This window comes from Podarcis gaigeae (assembly GCF_964106915.1).
Source record: "Podarcis gaigeae genome assembly, chromosome: 9".
Lineage (NCBI taxonomy): Eukaryota > Metazoa > Chordata > Lepidosauria > Squamata > Lacertidae > Podarcis > Podarcis gaigeae.
This window is the reverse complement of record NC_139685.1, coordinates 62,221,438-62,242,718: the sequence shown is the minus strand read 5'-3', so window position 1 is coordinate 62,242,718 and position 21,281 is coordinate 62,221,438. Positions and strand designations below refer to the sequence as shown.

At 41.9% G+C, this 21,281-nt stretch overlaps 1 protein-coding gene and 1 long non-coding RNA gene across 8 annotated transcripts in view; one reads left to right on the top strand and one right to left on the bottom strand.

Moving 5' to 3' along the window:
* Positions 1-21,281, bottom strand: part of LOC310852974 — a 472,952-nt gene that overhangs the window by 254,107 nt on the left and 197,564 nt on the right. The gene's annotated exons all lie outside the window — the stretch shown is intronic.
* Positions 1-21,281, top strand: part of GRID2 (glutamate ionotropic receptor delta type subunit 2) — an 835,972-nt gene that overhangs the window by 635,593 nt on the left and 179,098 nt on the right. For all 7 annotated transcript variants that reach the window (XR_014568339.1, XR_014568340.1, XR_014568341.1 and 4 more), the window contains exon 10: positions 19,760-19,957. Coding sequence is in view for 4 of the 7 variants with exons in the window: in XM_083756400.1 (XP_083612526.1) it covers positions 19,760-19,957 (198 nt within the window). In the remaining 3 variants the exon portion in view is untranslated. The remainder of the gene's footprint in view (positions 1-19,759; positions 19,958-21,281) is intronic.

The window sequence follows — 21,281 nt, the reverse complement described above, 5'->3', positions numbered from 1 at the left end:
GGAGACTATTTATACAAACTCATGTTCCTGGAAGCCTAATGACCTCCAGCTGCTCAGTGATTAGAGCGTTTCTGCTACCTTTTAACCCTTTGATAGCAACACCCCCTCTCGCTCGTAACACTGAGCTGTACCAACCTTAATTCAAATTTAAACCTGAACAGAAACATTTATGAGATTGCGGACCCAAAGCTTTCGTAAAACCGTCTGCAAGGTTTTCTTGGCTTGGACAATACTTTAGTTCAATTAAACCTTGTTTTACACTTTGGCATACATTTTGATAACGGATATCCAAGTGTTTTGTGTGTGCCTTGAATTGACCTGATTTAGCTAGTTTAATACAAGGTTGATTGTCTTCCCACACTCTGATAGGTAGGGAACATTCTCCAAACAATTCTTGTACCAGTTGCTTATAAAATTCCAGTTCTCTACATACATCTGATAATGCATTAAACTCAGATTCAGTTGAACTTAAAGCTATAAGTGATTGCTTTCTTGATCTCCAACCAATTAGTGCATTTCCAAATTTTATCGCCATTCCTGACACTGATTTTCTATCTGGTCCAGCATCTGCCCAACTACTGTCGGCCCAACATTCAAGTTGTGTGCTGCCCTCTGCTGATAGTTTTAAGCGAAACCTTTTGGTAGTTTGGAGATACCTTAAAACTCTTTTTACTCCTTGCCAAGCATGCATTGATGGTTTTTCAGCTTGTCTACACAGCATGTTGACAGCATATGTTATATCGGGCCGAGTCCACTGTGCAATGTGGAGTAGACTGCCTATCGCTGACTGGTAAACCCCGGGATTACTGAACTCTGCCTGTTGCTCAGTTTGAGCATCCTTTGTGTAACTTAATTCCATTGGGGTTTTAACACCAGCACAGTTGTCCATTTTAAACCTTTCCAGCAACTGCTGGATCTTAGCTTCTTGGCTGAGCCAATAGTTCCCATTTTCATCTTGCTGAATTTTAACTCCTAGATAAACAGATACATTGCCTAGTGATTTTATCTGAAACCTTTCTCCAAGCTTTGTGGCAAATTGTTGTGCAAGTTTATCATCCTTTCCACTGTATAATAAATCGTCAACAAATATCAAGACTGCTTCTTGTTCACATCCCGAGCCTTTTAGATAAAGACACGCATCTGCTGCGCTCTTTCTGAACCCCATGCTCTCTAGAGCATCGTTTAAGCAGGAATTCCAATTACGGGCGGACTGTTTCAACCCATAAATGGATTTGTGTAGGCGCCAGACCTGGTTTGGCTTGTCTCCTTCAAAACCTGGTGGTGGTGTCATATAGACTTCCTCCTGTAAGTCTGCATTTAAATAAGCCACATTGACATCAAAATGAAACAGCTTATTTCCCTTCTTAGCTGAAGAGGCTAAAAGCATTCTTAGTGACTCTGATCTTGAAGTAGGGGCATAGATTTGAGAATAGTGAACACCTTTGCGCTGCGAAAACCCTTTTGCAACTAGTCGGGCTTTATATTGCAACTCCTCAGTAGTTGTGGGCTTTAAACGATATACCCATCGACAACCTACAGCTTGTTGCCCTTTTGGAAGCTCTGTACTTGTAAACACACCGAGAGACTTCATTGAAGCCATGTCTTTTTCCATTGCTTCCTGCCACTTAACGGCTTCTGAACTTGGAAGCTGTTGTACTTCCATATAGCTATCTGGCTCACACTGTGCCATATTTACGTATACACTTGTCACCTTAAACCGCTCTGGCGGCTTGCCCTTTGTGGCACGATTTGACCTGCGCAATTGTTCCTCTTGTGCCCCCTCTGACCGTTGGCTGTCAGAATCTGTCTCAGACTTAATATCTGGATGCGCCCCTAGGGATAAAGACCTCCGTTTAGATACCTCCCTTGGGCTTGGTGTTGCAGGCGACCTGCTTCGCTTTTGCTGTCTGCTAGGCCTACTGACTGGCGATGTTGGAACACTCCTAGATTCTGGCTTTTCTACCTTAGGAGAAGAACCTTGTGCCTGGTCAGAATCTGCATCTGAACCATGTGCACCATCCCCTTCTGGCTCACTACCCTCTGGCCTTTCATTCTCAGCATGAATGCCTAAATCATCTCTCAAAATGTCAGGGTTAGCATGTAAGTGAGTCCATCCAGATTGCTCACAAAATTCAGCGCTCCTACTGAGGACCACTCTTGTAGTATCCCCATTTGGGTTCACGAACCTCCAAGATTTGGCGTGTGGTTCGTACCCACAAAAGATGAGTTTCCTAGCCCTTGGACCTCCCTTTTTCCTTAACGCTTTTGGGATAAGTACATAGGCTGGACATCCAAACACCCGAAAGTAATTAATTTTGGGCTTCTTCCCATATAAAGCAAAATAAGGGGTAGTGCCAATCACCGAATTATATACTCGGTTCAGAATATGAGTTGCCGCCTGCCAGGCTTCCGCCCAGTAACTTTGAGGGAGTTTAGCATCAAACAACATAGAGTTTGCCAACTCTTGCAGAACCCTGTTTTTACGTTCGGCCACGCCTCCTTCTTGGGGGGGAATAAGGTGTAGACAGACGATGCTTAATTCCCTTTTTCTTAAAGAAATTCTGCAACACAGACCCGGTAAATTCTGACCCTCTGTCTGTCTGAAAAGCAAGTACTCTAGTACCGAATTCAAGTTCTACTGCATGAACCCAATTTTTAACTGTTTCTGCAGTATCTGCTTTTGTTTTGAGAGGAAAAAAACATGTAACCTTTGTTTTGTCATCCGAGAGACACAGTGCATACCTCGAACCTCCCATGCTAGCAACAGGCATTGGGCCACATAGGTCCATATGCACAAGTTGGAATACTTTGTCAGATTTCCTATCTGAACTGGGATAGCTGCATCTATGAACCTTCGCCCTTTTGCATGCAGTACAATCCAAATACTTAGTACATTTGTTCATTTTGCACCCTTCTGATAATTCAGGTTGCCTTTTAACATACTGAAAATTAATATGTCCCAGACGGCGGTGCCATAAATGGACACAAGAATTATGGGTAGGCGTGTTCACACAACCAGCATGAACCTGTTCAACTTCATCTGGACTTGTCTCAAAATAATATAACCCATCTCTGCATTCCACCTGCAAAAGAGATACGTTATTCTTTGAAATAGTGCAAACCCCATTTTCAAACACAGTTTTAAACCCATTTCTATCAAGTTCTGACACAGACAAAATACACCCCTTCAATCCCTTTAGCACGTAGGCATCAATTTCTGTTTGCAAACAATTCAAGAACACTGTGCCTACGGTCTCTAAGGAACGTTTAGTTGAATCTGCCATTGTCACAACTTTAAGGGTTTGCAAATGTCTGCAATTCTGCAAACGGACACTAGATGGCGCCACCAGGTGGTGAGATGCACCACTGTCGATCAGCCAGCGTAGATTGCTGCCTTGGCCACGCCCTTGCATCAACGCCATTACTGAAACCATGTGCTGTGTGCTGTGGGAGTAGCCACGACCTCCTCCTCTTCTTCGACGTCCCCTGGAACTCCTTGTCTGGTAACTAGCGGTAACGGCCTTGGTGCTGTCTTGACCAGGTTCACGTGTGCAATTCCTAATTAAATGGGAAGGGGAACCACAGCGAAAACAGTGTCTAGCTGCAAAAGCATTTACTGTGTGCTCAAACTCAGCATCAACACTCTTAGGCACAGCATAACTCCCCTTTAAAGACAAACCTCTTTCTCTTTGCCTTTTATCCTGTTCATCTGCAAGCCGAGATGAAATGTATTCAAGGGTTAATTCAGTTGAAGGCATAGCTTCCAAAGTTAGAGCTAGAGTCTCATAGCTTTTATCAAGAGAAGACAACAATATGTATGACTGCTGCTCCATAGAGAAAGGAATGCCCAGCTGTCTTAGTTGATTAAAGGCAGACACCATTTTGGCAATATGTTCTTTCACACACGCTCCCGGTTGGAGACGTAAATCAAACAAACATCTTGTAGCATGGATCTTGGCCCCCGCAGTGTTTCTGGAATTTAGCCGCTGCAGAACCGTCCAGACCTCATGCGTGTTCTTTAACTCAGAAACATAAGGCATTTGCTCTGGTCCCACTGCCAAAACTAGTAGACCTTGGGCTTTCCTGTCACGTTTCTGTGAAGCTGCTGCTGCTGCTTTGTCTTCTGCAGACGCGTCTGCAGCTGCCTGTAAAGGCGGTGCTTCAGTACAACTCCACAACTCTTTTGCTTGCAACCAAACCCTCACTCTAGCCTTCCAATCTTGCCAATTTTTCCCATTGAGTCGCGTAAACGGGACAGAAAAACTTTCTTGGGACTCTGCCATCCTCCCTGGGGCTTAGGAACGATACTCACACACCTGTAGACCGTCTCCCAGCTGCTGAGGTGGCTCCTTGAGGAATAAGATGTCTTCCAGCGAGTACAAACTGCTCAGTGCCTGTTTAAAACTTTTCTAGGCACATTGCAGGACTCAAGCTGCTTTGAAAGCTTTCGTTGTCGGCAACCGCTTCTGACTTCGCTCCAGTCCTTGCATAAATCACTCTGAACTGCACTCCTTAGCTCCTTCTTGACGTACAAACACCCATAACCTGTCCCATTAAACTTTAATTAGTTTAATGTAAATGCCCAGTGCGCTTCCATCGTCACAAGTCCCACTACAGCAGAGTATTTCGCACAGCAGTTGAAGAAGGGCAGGAGAGGCAGTATCTTTTCAAAGAGGAGTCTTGGAGCATGCGGTTTGTAACTCAAAGATAAGGTTTATTTACAAAACAAAAACAACCCTGGCGAAGAACCACACATCTCAGCAAACACGCCCAAAAAGGGGAGAAGGGAAGAACAAACACACGGGAGACTATTTATACAAACTCATGTTCCTGGAAGCCTAATGACCTCCAGCTGCTCAGTGATTAGAGCGTTTCTGCTACCTTTTAACCCTTTGATAGCAACAAAATGTGCCCATATGCATGTTCAGTTGTACAGCATTTTTAAATAAGAAAGCCTGGATTCAGATACCCAGTTCTTTCAACCACTTGGTCTACTGTCCCAATCGCTAGGACCATCATTTCTTAGAACTGTAGAGGTGGAAGAGACTCCAAGGATCATCTAATCTAACAGCCTACAGTGCAGGAATCTCAACTAAAACATCCATGACAGATGGCCATCCAACCTCTGCTTAAAAGCCTCCAAAGAAGGAGTGTCTATCAACTTCTAAGGGAGAACATTCCACTGTCAAACATTCTTCCTGATGCTTAATCGGAATCTCCTTTCTAAGACCTTGAATCTACTGGTTAGGGTCCTACCCTCTAGAGCAGCAAAAAACAAGTTTGCTCTGTCTTCTATATGACAGCCCTCCAAATATTTAAAGAGGGCTGTCATGTCTCAATCTCTTCTTATCAAGGCTAGACATACCCAACTTCCTCAACCCTTACTCATAAGGCTTGATTTCCAGGCCCTTGGTCCTCTTGGTCAGCCTTCTCTGAACACGTTTCAGTTTGTCTTAAACTGTGGTGCCCAGAGTACTCCCAAGTATGATCTGACCAAGGCAGAATAGAGTGGTACAATATTTCCCTTGATCTGGAAACTAGACTCTGATTGATGCAACCTAGAATAGCATAAGCTTAATTTACTGCTGTATCATACTGTTGACTCATGTTAAACGTGTGGTCTACTAAGACCCCTAGATCTTTTTCACACATAGTACTGGCAAGCCGTGTGTCTTCAATATATGCCACATCCACAGCATTCCCCTGATCCACCAAGATTGTAATTCTATCAAAAAAAAAAAAGAAAAGAAAAAAGAAATGTGTCTTCAGGGCTTAGTCCTGGGACCAAGTCAGCTGTGAACTTGCGCTGTAAGTTATCCCATCATTCCTTGTCACCTTCTCTGTCCCATAGTGGATGGTGGCGGTAAGGAAACCTAGAGGGATGTAGGGCAGTCTTAGAAGGATAATGGGTCTACATTACCCATTTGCTGTGCTTGCAAGAACTTCCGGCTGGAGTAACAGGGTGCGCCTTCTTCTGCACACTTGAGGATTTTAAGTCCAAGTCTTGCTATGTGGACTTAATGCCTTTTACCAAGCATGAAATACCACTCAAACTTCTTTAGTCCTTCCCCAACTGTTCCTGTCTGTGGATCTGGGGTGTCACTCCTCCAAAAGCAGTAGTATGGCTTCTGTTCTATAATACCCAAATTATTTAGGACAGTGGCATGAATGCTGTAAAGAAAAGGAAGATAACACTAGGTGAATCTCTCCACTTTAGTGTGTTATCATCTACTTGTGTGCCCACAAAGTTAAGGTGGACTGATAGTATTTCTCTTTCAGCTCTGATGAACTTTGATGACATTACACATTTAGGGCTCAGCAAAAAACAAAACTCCGGTTCTGCTTTCATGATTATGGCTTACTCATCGCGTTGCAATTGTATGGGATGGAGCCTTTATTCAACCTAAGAATAAAAATGCACTTGTCTCTCAACAGATCTAGGCTGGCTTAGGAAGAGAGCATTAGTAGGCACTGGTTGCTAATTTTAGCCCACTGTATCTTTTGTTATCTCAAATCTTTTAGTTGTCGTGATGGATAATGAAGGAGGTGATGAGAAAATGTTATATAAAGTAGCAAGGAATTTTTTTTAGTGTATACCATTAATTGGGAACAGTAGTTTGTTATGGGTACTTGGAATTTAGCTCTGTGAGGGGTCTCCTAACAATTCTCAGCATCCATTGACAAATGACAGTTCCCAAGATTATTTGGGGGGAAGTGACAATAGCTAAAATGATATGAGACTGTTTAAAATATATGGTGTGCATGTGACCCAGGTCAGTACATAGATTGTCAGCTTTCTTGCAAGAAGCAGATAGAACTGAGCCAAAACCATGAATCCAATTTTGATTTTGTGTGTGTGTTCACTGACACCCTTGAAAGTATTGCTATTTTCCCTACCATATGTATATGGGACACTCAAACAGCTTGATTTAGCCAGCAATCTTCCTTCCTCCCTTCTCCTCACCCTTTCACTTTGAAGCATAAAGGAGAGGGCTCTCATTCTGGCAAAAGTCTAGTTCTCCGTAGGAATATAGGAAGCTGCCTTGTACTGAGTCAGATCATTTATCCATCTAGCTCAGTGTTGTCCACACAGGAGGCAGCAGTTCTTCTAGCAAAGTGTTCTCTCCCACCCCTACCTGGAGATGTGGGGGATTGAACCTTGAATCTTCTACATTGCAAAAGAGATGATCTCTCACTGAGCTACAGCCTTTCCTTGACTTCCTTGATTTTGTAGTCCAGAAGCACCTGGAGGGCCATGCCCTTGAACTGTGCTGCTCTGGTGACCTTGTGGGAAATTAAAATGACTGTATGTTTCTGCCACAGCCAAGAAAGGTCATGTCTGGGAGCCCAAACATATAGGAGTGATTCCTCTAGAGGCTACTTTGCCAAAGGCATGCTCAGTCCTTTTGCTGACCCTGAGCATGAGTGCCCAATAGCATAGCATAATAGACAAAATATGGCACATTACAGATTACATGCAAAATCTGAAAGATAGATGGGACATTATAGCTGGAATTTCCATTCCTTACAACTGTAAAATGTGTTTGATAGGGCCACCAGGGGCCAGGATGAAATTGCTTCAGGGCTATAACTGGCCTAGAGGCAGCCAATTGTCTATACCTGCTTTTGACTGGACTTAACCATCCGGGGGTCCTTTACCTTTACCTTACTACCTGCTTTAAAGAACTGGTGTTCTTTCCAGAACTTAATGTCAGTCACTCTACTGACAATTATGTTCTGTTTTCACAGTAATGACATTTCAGTTCTGCCCGCCCTCCTGAAGCCTGTTTATATCATGTTGGCATATTTTCTATTGACTTGCTGCAAATGATCCTATATCCTAGCACACAATCATGAATTCTAACACACATTGCCTATTTCTCTTTGAAAGGAAATATTCATCATAAAGCAAGGGAGGCTCATACAGCCAACCGTAAGAAAGGGGAGATGAAGTATGCAAATATATTCAGATGGCCAATAATGGCACAGGGTACCATCACACTTGTCTTTTTCTCCTGTATTGATACCATTTGCTCACTCATTTATTTCAAAGCTTTGGGTTTTTAAAAAAATAGTATTTCATTTATTTTCTCAAAATAAGGCTATTGGGAGGATTCATTACAAAAAACAAGAACAGCTCTCTTGTACTTTTTTATATTGTGAATCTTTCCCCATCCCTACTTTATATGAAGTGCCGGGTTGCTTCAGATTGGCATGGTCTCTTCTATTTATTTTTATAGCGGCGGTCCACCAGTGGGTTTTTACATTTAAAGTAAGTGATCAGTTGACCAATGAATCATCTAGCACTTGCTGGTTCCTGAGACTCTTGCACAGAATGCACTGCTCCAGCAAAGCACTTCGTATGAAAAGTACCTGGTTGGATCAATGCATTGCACTTGTACTTCTTTCTGGATCAATCCATTCTTTGCAATTATCCACCAAGTGCCATTTGAAATACTGGAAGTTGGCCTATGTTCTGCTATTAAATCATTGTCTACAGCAGCAGTTCTCAACCTGTGGGTCTCCAGATGTTGTTGGACTACAACTCCCATCATCCCTGAGCTCTGGCCTTGCTAGCTAGGGGTGATGGGAGTAGTAGTTCAACAACATCTGGGGACACACAGGTTGAGAAAGGCTGCCCACATCTTTTTCTTTAAACAAATTGGTGATTTCAGAGAAAGAAGAGGGACTGTGAAGTGGGGTGTACAATATCTGTCCCCCACCCACTCTCTGTTTCTATTCACTCTTCTCACTAAACAGATCCTGGTCTCCTTTCATTTCATTCCTTCCATCTTGCTTTCTGTGGGACCAATATGGTGCAGTGATTTGGGGAGATTGGACATTTGTACAATAAAACATCTAATCTTGTTTACAAACCCTGTTCAGTGGGATGGCCTTGAACAAGGCATGATCTCACTACCTTTCTCACCTAATAGGCCTGTTGTGTTTATGTGTGTGTTGCATGTGTTTTGTGATTATTGAAAAACAAAGTCCAATTAGGTGCCACTGTGAATTCCCACATTTGTCTCTTGCTACTCTTGTCTCTCCTTCTCTTCCTTCTATCTTAATGTAGTAGTAAGATCCTCAGGACAGATACCTGTCATACTGCTGTTCTGTAAAGTACCATTATGTTCAGGCTGTGAGTGCTGCTGTTTATGTTGTCTAAATGGCATCATCCACACACACACACAAGGTATCAGCTGGCCCAGTGGACCCCCCCCCCGGGGTTTGCAGAACTACCAATACAAAATTTTAAGGAAAAAAACTCTTAGTAGGGAACCCCCCCCCCCAAGCAGAAAAAATAGGGCACAGTTTCTTCAATTGCCAAAGACTATAGATAGGAAGGCGGATATAAAAGTGGGAGAGGGGAATTGTGTTGCAGGTCCCACTTCTACAAAAATGATAGTAATGTTCATAACAACAACAACCAGTACTACCACCACCATTACTACTACTATTTGGCAAAGCATACAATCAGCACATGTTGAAAGAAAAACTATTTTTGAAATAATTGATGGTTACATTAGGATTTGTTGGGAAGCTTTAGTTGACAGAAACTGGGTGATGGCAAGGCAACAGAATTTCTGCTTTGCTTTCTGTTGTTCTCTCTGCTTCACATCTCAGTCAGAAGAAAAGAGAGCACAACAGCTGTCTCCTAGCAAAAACCTATGAAGAAAAACTGAAATGCTAGTAATTTACAGCCTCCCTGATAAATGGGCTCATTTTATTGTTGGATGAATAAAATCATCATGAAGATTGATGCATGACAGAAGCACTTGGCTATTTGCTATTCTTTCTAGCCACACCAGGCCTTGGATTGGAACCTGTCACTAAAAATGAAATATGCTTTATGAGATTCCTGGGAGGCAGTCATTTTTAATTTAAAACAGATAATATGCAGTAAGTAATATGGGTTTTGAAATTGTTGGCACTTCTAAAAAAAATCCTCAGGTAATCCTGTATCTAAACAGATCTAATTGCTTTCAGTGTAGTAGCTAACTGCGGTTAAAAACTTTTTCTAAGGCCATTTTATAGGTTGACAAGGCATTCATGGTTGAATGAATATTCTAATCTTAATCGTATGGAGCACAATCAGTCAGGGAGTTCTAGTTCATACTGGTGCCCAGTGCATGAATTACAGAGGGACAGAGTTGGGGGCTACCTTTTTCCAAGTGCTTAAAAGTAAGTTATTCACTCCTACATCAGAAAGAAAATTGTTTTAGACTGTCAGGACTCCAGAGTCCTGTAGTCACCAAGAACTCAGCTAGATTTGTGAAGAAAAACGTTTTATATGTGTTGTATGTACAGTGGTACCTCTGGTTGCGAACGGGATCCGTTCCAGAGGCCCATTCGCAACATGAAAACCCGCAACCTGAAGCACCATATCTGTGCAGGTGCGCAGTGTGATTTGGCACTTATGCACATGCGCAAAGCACCATTTAGCACTACTGTGCATGCACAAGCAGGGAAACACGGAAGTAACCCTTTCTGGTACTTCCGGGTCGCCGCGGGACACAACCTGAAAAAACATAACATGAAGCAAACATAACATGAGGTATGACTGTATATGCATTAAAAGGCTGACACCGGATGGCAATGTGGAGTTCCATTATTGGCAATGTGATTTCTCATACAAAATTTACAGTGCTTCTTGGATATGTCTATATCCAGCCCAGGACACAGAGTCAGAGGTCACAGTGCTGCCGTATAAGGAAGCAAACTAGATTTATGGCTCCTTGGTGATCAAGAGACCACTGAGACTGGCAGGTAGCAGCCCAATGAACCAGATGTCACATCTCCAGGACTCACAGGTGCCCTCATAGGCATATTTCTGTCGGTCTGAGGGACCAAGTTCTCCTACAGTCCATTGACAGAGGGAGTGCATCTAGAATGCAGGAGAAGTACCCAGATGGTCCACCCTTTAAAAGGCTATAGTTCTCCACAAGGGGAGAGATGGGCTAGAGATAGTAGGACATAGGATGGGAGGACTAGAGACCGGGGCTCAAAATACCTCATTCACTTCCAAGCCTTGTCAGAACAAGTTGTGCACTAGGAGCTCTCCATGGTGCTGAGATAGCCTTGCCATAGGACCAGAACAGGACACAGGCAATGTTTGCCTGGAAATGCGTGGGTCCAGAAAGATTAATTTGAGGTGTGGAGTGTTGGAACTTGCGTTCGACCGAGCTACTCCTCCAGTTGAATCCTCCGACAGTGATTCACAACCTGAGCCTTTGATGAGGCTCCAGGCATGTTACGCAGAGTATCCAGCAGCAGAAGGATGAGAAATATGAGCTACATTGCCAATAGTTTTATTTCTAACTACGCAGACAGAAAAGAAATATACATCCTTTCTCTGTGAGAGCAGAGAGGCAAATGGATATAAAGAAACAGGAAACTAGTAATATCAACATCCGTCTCCCATGAGACTTCCAACAGTCTGGAATCTCTTTGCAATGTAAACAGAGTCTTGTGACAAGTAACAGAAACCTAACATGGAGACCATTATTAGGGAAACAATAAAGCTAAATATAATGTGACTGAAAGCTGGGAGAGACAATGACATATAGTCGGAAAAAATATTTTGGGAGAGCACTTACGCTGGGAGTAACTGCTATCCCAGAATATGCACAAGAACCATGCAACTGTCAAGTTTCAGCCTCCGAAGCATGGAGAGGAGGATCCCAAAGCAGCAACAGTATCTGGGCCGTGGTAATGGGATCTTAGTGGGAAAATCAGGCAGAGTGGAGCATCTTTGACCTTCAACTTCTTTTTTCAAAAGCTTCCTCTAGGATAGGTTCCATTAGCAGAGAACTGGGAATGAAAAGCTTGGTTGTCACCAGTCGCTGCAATCATCAAATCCCTTTGAGATGTTTGCAGAAAGAGAGCTTTTCTCTTATCTTTGGGGATCCTGTACATGATCCTTGTTCCTGATCCTGAAGCAGAGATTGCTTAAAGTAGCCTTCACCAACCTGGTGCTCTCCGTATGTTTTGGAGTACTTTACTGCCAGACAGCATGGCCATAGTTCAAAAACATACAGAGGGCAGTCTCATGGAAGAAGTGTAGTGATGGTAGATAGCCCAATGAGCCAGTGGTCTGCATAAACTTTTCTTTGAGTCTGAAATTCACTGGGACCTGAGAGCAAAGCCAGTAATAAGAAAACAAGGTCCTGAAATACAGTTATCATTCTCATTTACTCTACTCCTGCCTTGTCTAGACATAGCCTTAATATCCACCGTTTCTTAAGGGTCTTTCTTGGCCAGCTGCTTATGGGGGAAGATGCTACATTGTGTGTGTTTGTGTTTTCCCTTTAGCCTATTATCTGTTCAGACTTTTTTTAAAAAAAATAAATCTTCTTATTGTTAGCAGTAGAGCTTCTGTAACTAGAATATTAAATGTTTCAATTAAATTTTAGCCATTGATTCCCAACATCAAGGTAATGCATTTTGCTGTTCAATTAAAAATAACAAGCTGCGATGCCGTTCTTTGCCCAAGTGTAAACGATGGAACAGTGGTCAATAAAGCAATCAAGAAAATGAAGTATTGGTGCCTCCATATTCTTTCTGAAAGTTTGTGGGGAATAAAGTCCAGAATGATTAACACTGAAACTTGGGGATATAAAACTTTGGAGAAGTCAAAGAAGGTAACAAGGGCATGTAAGCTTGAAATTGGCATTTGAACAGTGGTTTGCAGATACTCTGACGTTTCTAAGTACCTCTTTTTACTGAATGTCTGCTCCTTGTCACCTGAGAGAAAGAAGGGGTGGCAGCTCATCATTCAGTTCTCAGAGCTCACCAACATCCACCATTTTTGAAAAGGGCAAACATTAATAAATCTTAAAATCAATATGTATGCTTGCAGCTTGTGGGTTTATTTAAAACTTTTTAAATATTAGTTTGAGGCTGCATTTAGAGCACCATTGGGACAGAGTGTTCAGAATTCTCCTCTGCTTCTCTTAGGCAAGCAAGTATGGGGAACCTTTCATCCTCTTGATGTTGTTGGGCTCCAACTGCCACCAGCTCCACCCAGCATGGCCAATGCTTATGGCTGATGGGACTTAGAAAGTATACTTGGAGAGAAGGAACAGTTAGGCTGCATTTGGACATCACACTATGTTTTCGGAATGCTGAAAATGAGCCTGGTCAAACCTTGGCTCGTGCGCTCTCCATTCCCCTCTCTGCCTCTAGTGTGGCTGTAAGAAAATGTTTGGAAGCTTTCACATCCATTTTAGATTAAACACATTTTCCATGTAATCTGGGTAATTAAATTGTGGTTAATGTTAAATATGGTATTCAAACCATAAATTGTGGGACTGCTTTTTTTTTTAACAAACCACGGTTAACATTAACACTCTTAAACCATTGTTTACTGAAAATAAGGGGGCAGTTTCCATTCTCACAGGCATTGTATAGGAAGGAAAGGGCAAGCAAGAGCACAATACTTGTCACACTAAACTGTGATTTAGCATGATGGCATACAATCATTGTGTGCTGTTTGATATCTGGTCCAGTGGAGTAACAGAATGAGATCCTCAAGTGAAGTGTCCCATTTAAGACCAGCACTGAGAGATACCATTTGTGAATTGTTACCTATATGAACAAAATCAAAGGAGCAGAGTTCTGTGTTGGGTAGTGAGTAGGTGTTAGCTGTATTTCCTAGCAGAAAAGAAAGTTGTACTCCGTTGTAGAGCTCATCTTAATGGATTAAAATATCAATATTAAAATAACATATCCTGGTATGATCAGAAAAATATAAAGGATAGTCACTGAGGTCATTTAATATGCTCTGTGAATACTAACAGTCAGTCTAATTACCTGATCTCACCACTTCTTTCAACAGGAGTACAGAAGGTCATGCATTTGCAGATCAAACTTTACTGTGTGCTCTGGACCCCTGTAGATTCCATTTCCATTTCTTACCAATCAACATTCTCCCTCCCGCTCTCTTTCTGCTCTTTTATTTGTGTTTGGCAGAATGTTCAAAAGATGTTTTCCTTTTTAAAGGGAGACATCCATTTGCAACGAGATAAGTATCGACTTAAAGAAAACAACAAAAAACAGACAATTTACTATCGTTTAAAAGAGATGAGAGCTGAAGAATTTGTAGGGAAAGCAGAAGGTGGATTTATTTTATCACCCAACAAAAATGTGGGATCCGGTGTTTTGTGGTGACACACAGTAGGCATTGGTTGGCATGGAAATGTCAGGGTGAATAGAAAAGTCTTCATCATATTCCAGAAATATAGAACAGAAACCACATGCTTTGTTTCCAAAAGGAGGCTGTTCCACATGGTGGGTTCCATCACATCAGTGGCAGACAGTGTGGTGGGCTGCGCTGTGCTGTTAACCTGACCTCCCTCCAGCTGAGTTGCTGCTGCAGATCAGGATGGACAGGGAGAGGGACGAGACTGTGCTGAGGCTGGCATGGTGCAAATGTGCTGGCAGAGCCAGTACAGTGCTCCTGCTGCTGTATTTATACCATGCTGACCTCATCCGTTCTCCTGCACCCTGGTATGCAGCAACAACACAGCCAGAGGGAGGTCAGGTGAGTGGTGCAGCTCTACCATGCTTTCAGCTACTGCATTACCCAAAAGCTATCCTTTTTCCTTTAAGCTGGAAATAACAGGGACTGAACCCTGGGACTTTCTGCATTCAAAACATGTGCTGTACTAATGAGCTCTATCCTTTTTGTGCTCCTCCATTGTGCTTTTTAGAACAATGATGTTAGAAACAATGGCACCCTTTGATGCTGGTGAAATTAGGAAACCTGACTTGAGAGGAAAGTAGTGAAAGGAGCTCAAGGACCACTTTTCTTACAGAAAAGAAGTTTGTTTGCAGATTGATATGCCGATCTTCAGCACAAGCTCTCGAATAAATCAAAGTAAAATCAAAACATGAACAATACAGTGACAAACATAAATGAATGCAGCAGAGCAACAAACATACATTAAAAGCTAGCAAAAATAAAATAAAAGTACCGGTAACAGATTAAAGCCAGCTAGTTGATGTGGCAGAAGACCTGGGCAAAAAGAATGGACTTTTCTTGGTGCTGGAAGGACATTACAGCCCCAACCTTTCTGGGAATATATTTCATATACATAATGCTATTTTTCTAGAAAAGAGGTGCTGGAACTCACCATAAATGCCTTCCTTGTTTTCTTAGAATGGCAATGGCACCCATCTGAGAGGGGCTGGAACTGTGTTCTGGCTAGAAAAAAGCCCTGCATATATGTACAGGGTGAGAGAGCTAATAAGGGCCTCTCTTCAGTCAACACCCACATAACTGAGGAGACTTGGAATAGAGCTCAGAAGCTCTTAGCATTAGCCCCCTTCCCTGTCCCATGCTGCTTTGCTCAGTACTGCTGTGCTAGAGCATCTTGTCTTACAACAGCACATCAAGCACAATGGCAGCCTGGTGGGTGAGAAGAGGTTAAAGCAGGGTTTTCTGAGGTGCTGCAGGGTGCTGGATTAAGACCAGCATTACCAGAATGGAAACAGTGCCCCCTTCCATACACACACAATATGTAAATTAGCATTAAGAGAGCTCTTTATTTTGATCAGGAAATGTCTTATGAAACTCTCTTTCCTGAGGCCCTTCCTCTTCATCTCCACATATATCTTGCAGGGAACAGAGAAGGTGATAACGCCTCTGATTCCTCAGCAGGGAGCCGGTGAACGACAATCAGCAGAAATCACTTCTGCACATTCCCTATAATTTGATGAGAGTGTTTGTGAAGCCATTTAGCAAACTCATGTTACCCTAACTGAACTCATGCCCTGAGTAATGAAGTGTCTTGGGTCTCATAAAAGGCCAAAGGGGGGAAATCCCTCCTCAACTGTCGCTTTGAGTTCTCTTTTCTTTTCCAGCTGTGCGGTCTCACTAGCCATCCACAGATAGGTTCACTTTTTATTCTGATCATCATCAAACATTAGCTAGAAATAAAATAATTGCCCTTTTATCTCCAGGAGAAAGACGAAAAAGATTTTTGGGTTTCGATCTGCATCTGTTATTTGTTGGAATATACCCCTGGGGATTAACAATTACATCGGATTGCAAATTGTCATAAAGACAGTTTCCATGGTTTGGGTGAGCAGCTAAAATCTCCCAGCTGAGATTTCCAGAGGGGTGGCCGCATTTGCCTGTTGCAGCAGAGCCGAGCAAGACTCTGGTGGCAACTTGAAGACTTAGCACATTTATTATTGCCATAGGAGTCCTGCTTCCTCAAATGCATGGAGTTTTATTCCCAGGGGAGTGGCAGTAAGCAGTGAGGTCAGATGGAAAGACACTCCTTAGGCTTGGTCAGTCAACCAACTACAAATCCACCTACAGTAATCTATCTAGCCCACATTTTACCAGCTTCTCCATAAGATATCATGGAGGACTTTGTCAAAAGCCTTTCTGAAATCAAATTCCTGTTGTCTGTGTCTCACACAATGGAAACCAGTCTGAACTTCCTTACTTGCCAGCTGTTGCACATTCATTAATGAAATCTTAGAATCTAATACAAAGCTGCTTGCATGCTTCAAACTGTCTTATAAATCTGATGAACAATTAGCATGCACTTTTGACTAACAAAATTCTAATTCTGAATTATGAGCCACTATTACCTAATAAACCTGACAACTGATGTGAATAAATCTATCCTAATATATGAAACATCGTCTCTTAAACCACCCATTTTCCCCTTCCAAAGAGATCCAGGAAACACTGCATAATATATTTGGACTGATAAACTACAAAGATATTTGTGTGTGTAAGATCTCATTTACTCTAGCTGATCAGAATTATTGCATGGGAAATCTGACACCTTAACGGCTATCACTAATTTATTATTTGCTTTTCTTTAATAAGCACACAGGTTTTCAGTGGTGTAATATTTCTGATATTTTTATTTTTGTACGTGGCAGGGAGTAGGCACTAAGGAAAACTGAAATGATTCTCCCTTTTCATTTCTAATAACCTATTTTGAGATTATGTTTCATGCGATTATAATAAAACTATGTTGGATGACTATTTAATGGGATCCTTTTGTTGAATAATGTCTACTTTTGGCTGGTGCAGATTGATAGAAGTTTCTTGTTTTAAATCATTGTTGTTATTTTATTTAATTTATGAATTGCTTTCTATGAACTTCTCAAAGCAATTCCACATTACAATAAAAACATATCTAATGCAATTGCTTGTATTAAAACAGTTCAAACAATTTTCAAAAGTTACACATATAAGAGCAGCTGAAACAATTGCAAACATCAAAACAATTTTGAATCCAATAAAAATATGGGCTGGGATAAAAATCTCCTCTTAAAAGACTTGTTGAAATAGGAAAGTTTGCAACAGTCATTACAAAGAAAGTGTAAATTGTATCTGTCCAAAGGTTAGTTGCCACCACAGGGAAGGCCTGATCATGACACCGTGCAGAATGACTGGATAGAATTGTAGCTGCAGGATGCCTTGTCCTGCAGAATGCAATAGTTAGTTGGGTGTATAAAGGATGATAAAATATTTTATTTTATTTTATAGTTTTTTATTCATTTATCACAAGCATATGTACAAACTGACACAGAACCATACAAACAATAACAAAACCATACACAAATTTGTTAGTTGCTTTATCTTGCCCAGGGAAACCTAAAATTACTTAAAACCAGGCCGCCAAACACACAGACAATAAACCATGCATAAAAAGGTAAAGGTAAAGGACCCCTGACAGTTAAGTCCAGTCACAGACGACTCTGGGGTTGCAGTGCTCATCTCGCTTTACAGGCCGAGGGAGCCAGCGTTTGTCTGCAAGCGTTTGTTTTTCCGGGTCATGTGGCCAGTGTGAGTAAGCCCCTTCTGGTGCAATGGAACACCGAAACCAGAGCAGCACATGAAAATGCTGTTTACCTTCTCGCCAGAGCGTTACATATTTATCTACTTTTTGGCAAGCTTTTGAACTGCTAGGTTGGCAGGAGTTGGGACAGAGCAACGGAAGCTCACCCCTCACAGGGATTTGAACCACCAACCTTCTGATCAGCAAGCCCAAGGGGCTCAGTGGTTTAGACCACAGTGCCACCCGCATCCCTAAATGCATTACTCCACAAATGGGGAACCACTGCAAAAAAAAGTCCACTCTAATGTTGCTACCCTCCAGACCTCTCATGAAAAAGGGCCTCACATGATGAGTGCAGGGTCTGGGTCGGTTCATATGATTGTTTAATTATCCTGGCCCTCCAAGCTGTTTAGATCTTTATACACCTGTACCAGCACCATCAATTAATTGGCAGCCAGTGCAATTCTTTCAACGTTGCTATAATATGATGGCAATATTCTGCTCCAGTGCACAGTCAAGCCACCACATTCTGCACTAGCTGCAGCTTCAAGGGCAGCTCCACACAGAACACATTGAAGTAATCCACCCTGGGTGTTACCAGCATATTGATGCAAGTAGTCAGGTTACCACACTCCATAAATGGCTCTATTCATCTCACTAGCTGAAGCTAGTAAAAGGTCACTTGGACTTCTAATGACAGAGAGGGATCCTAGACTGTGAACAGATTCCTTCAGGAAGCATGCAACCCCATCCAAAACAGGCAATTGACCAATTATCTTGACCTGGGAACCACTCACCTTCAACACCTCCAGTAAGCTCTCATCCAGCACACAACCAAGTTTAGACAATGGACGAGGCCTGGCGTGACTTCTCCTGATACAGATGTTATAGTGAAATGGGGCTTGGTGTCATCAGTGTACTGATGACACCTTGCTCTAAATCGCCCAGCAGCTTCATGCAGATGTTAAATAGCATTGGGGAGAGGGTGGTACCCTACAGCACACCACAGAACAGCTATTAGAGAGCCAATACCTGAAATTGCTACTGGAGAGAGGATCAGAACCATTGTAAAACAATGCCCCCAATAACTAACTCAAAGTGTCTGTTCAGGAGGGTAACATGGTCAAGTGAAAATAGCAGGGTCCCGCAGAAGGGGGTATTTCAACCAATGGGTCTTTTTCTGGAGTGGTTGAATCACTGCCTATTTCGAAATGGTCAGGGCCACTCCCTCCCATAAAGACGAATTGCCCACACCTAAAATCCACCCACTCAAACAATCTTGGCAAACTTTAATAAGATGAGAGGGTCAATGGAACATGTGGGCTTTGTTGTTACAAACTCCTTGTCCTCATTGTCAGGCTGCATCAAATGAAATGGATCCCATTGTAATGCAGCAAGCATCACATATCATGTTCCATCTATCATGATACTGCAGCAGTTCCATTATGCAATTTATCATGGCAGTACAAGAAAGGTAGGCATGGTCCAATAGAATTTGAACCACTTCCCTGAACTTTGGGGACTAAAAACTTACTTTTAAATGCTATGCATACATGGTTCGAAGTTTTTATTCCTTTTCACAGCCAGCCTCGGTGGCAGCTGTCAGCATACAGCTTAGGAACCGAAGTTGAGACATAACAATTTGCCAAAGGCCAGCTAAAGGGAATCTTGAAAGATGGTTTGCCACGAGTAGCTGGATTATCTGCTGTGTTTTTAGCAGGGATGCTGCTGATAGAAAGTTTGATAGCAATTTGACACTGCCCTGGTTTGAATAACAACTGTGGGAGGCTTTTCTGCTATGGAAAGTGGTGCAGTGCTGTAACACTAATTCATAGAATCATAGAAATAACAGAAAACAAGTTTTTGAAAACGTTTCTTTCCATTGCTGTCAGTGCAAAAAGTCATTACATCGCTACAACTTCAGATGCCTTTCTTTCTTCCCTGTTTAGGAGGAGCCATTTGTGATGGTGTCAGAAAATGTTTTGGGGAAACCAAAGAAATACCAGGGCTTTTCCATTGATGTCTTAGAATCCTTATCCACATACCTTGGCTTCACGTATGAAATTTATGTTGCTCCAGATCACAAGTATGGGCGCCCCCTGGAGAATGGGACCTGGAACGGTTTGATAGGGGAACTAGTATTTAAGGTAAGGATGTAGGTAATTATTGCCTTAAAATATATAGAAGACAAATATCTACCTTTTATATTTTTGTAGTTCCTTCTCATTTACACACCTTGCATTTTGTACTTGTTTTGTTTGTTTATTAAAAAGTACTTGCATAGCACAATTTTATTTTTAAAAAAATCAAAGCTCTTTACAACTATTATATATACGCAATGAAAAAAAAACCTCACAAAAATATAAAACAGATCACTAGCTTACAGCAGATGTTTATCTTAATTGTCTGCATGAGCCTGGTCATAAAGAAAGGTTTTCAGAAGACTTTAAAGGTTAAAACAGAAGACAGCTGCTAAATCTCTATTGGAAGGGCTGGGCCAATGACGCTAAAGGTTCAGTTTTGTGTCTGTGGGCATTTCCATAATTCCTCTTGTCCCACTGCTTTTCCCCAGGGAAATGCAGAGAAAAAATGTAGCTGCGGAATCTAATCCAATGCAAAAAAACTAATACATGTCTAAATTTGAGCTTCCCTCTCCCCAGGCTCCTTTAACAAAGTATGTGTTAACGCAGCCTCCACTTGTGGTGCAATCAGATTTGAGAATTTCACTAGGGTTAGTGAAGCACCAAACCTCAAACATGTGCTTGTGAGGGTAATTGAGCCCTCCTTGCCCTCACTTGCACCAAGAAGGCAAAGAGAAAGAGCATCAGCAAAAGGAAGCAAAAGCTGCACTCCTAGTATCGCTGGTTAATTTGTCAAAACGAGCTCTAAGCAAGCAGGGCAAACCATTCTGGGGAGAAAAATATGGCATGAGCTTTAATGGCTAGCACATTACATAAATAATGCAGAGCACTTAGAGAAAAGTATTGATAGCTATGAATAATAACTGAGGTATACGATCAACGGAAAATGTTTTATTGATGCACAATAACATTTACGTTGTGTAGATGTGTGAATTGGGCACATACAGTCTAATCTGTAATTAATAAGCCATCCATTTCTAATTAATTCTGCATTAAATGTTTACCACAACAAATAAATTAAAGGAAATAAGCATAATATATTCACTGTTCATTTCACATTTGATCCTCGGCATATTTCTCTCCCCTGGACTGAATCTATGCAGAACTCAAGGTTCAACATAAAGCTTGTCATTTCAGGTAATGGAAACTTACCTTGAGGAAGATGGTTTAGGAATCAGCTGTGTCAGAGATGGGGATACATGTGGAAGTGCCACTTTGACCATGCCTCAAATATTTCATAGAAGCTTCTCAGAACTTTAGCTACAGTGTCCTAGCTATATCATTTTTTGGGGGGGGGCGTGTGGTTGTGTGATTCAGTAGGCTGTGATTT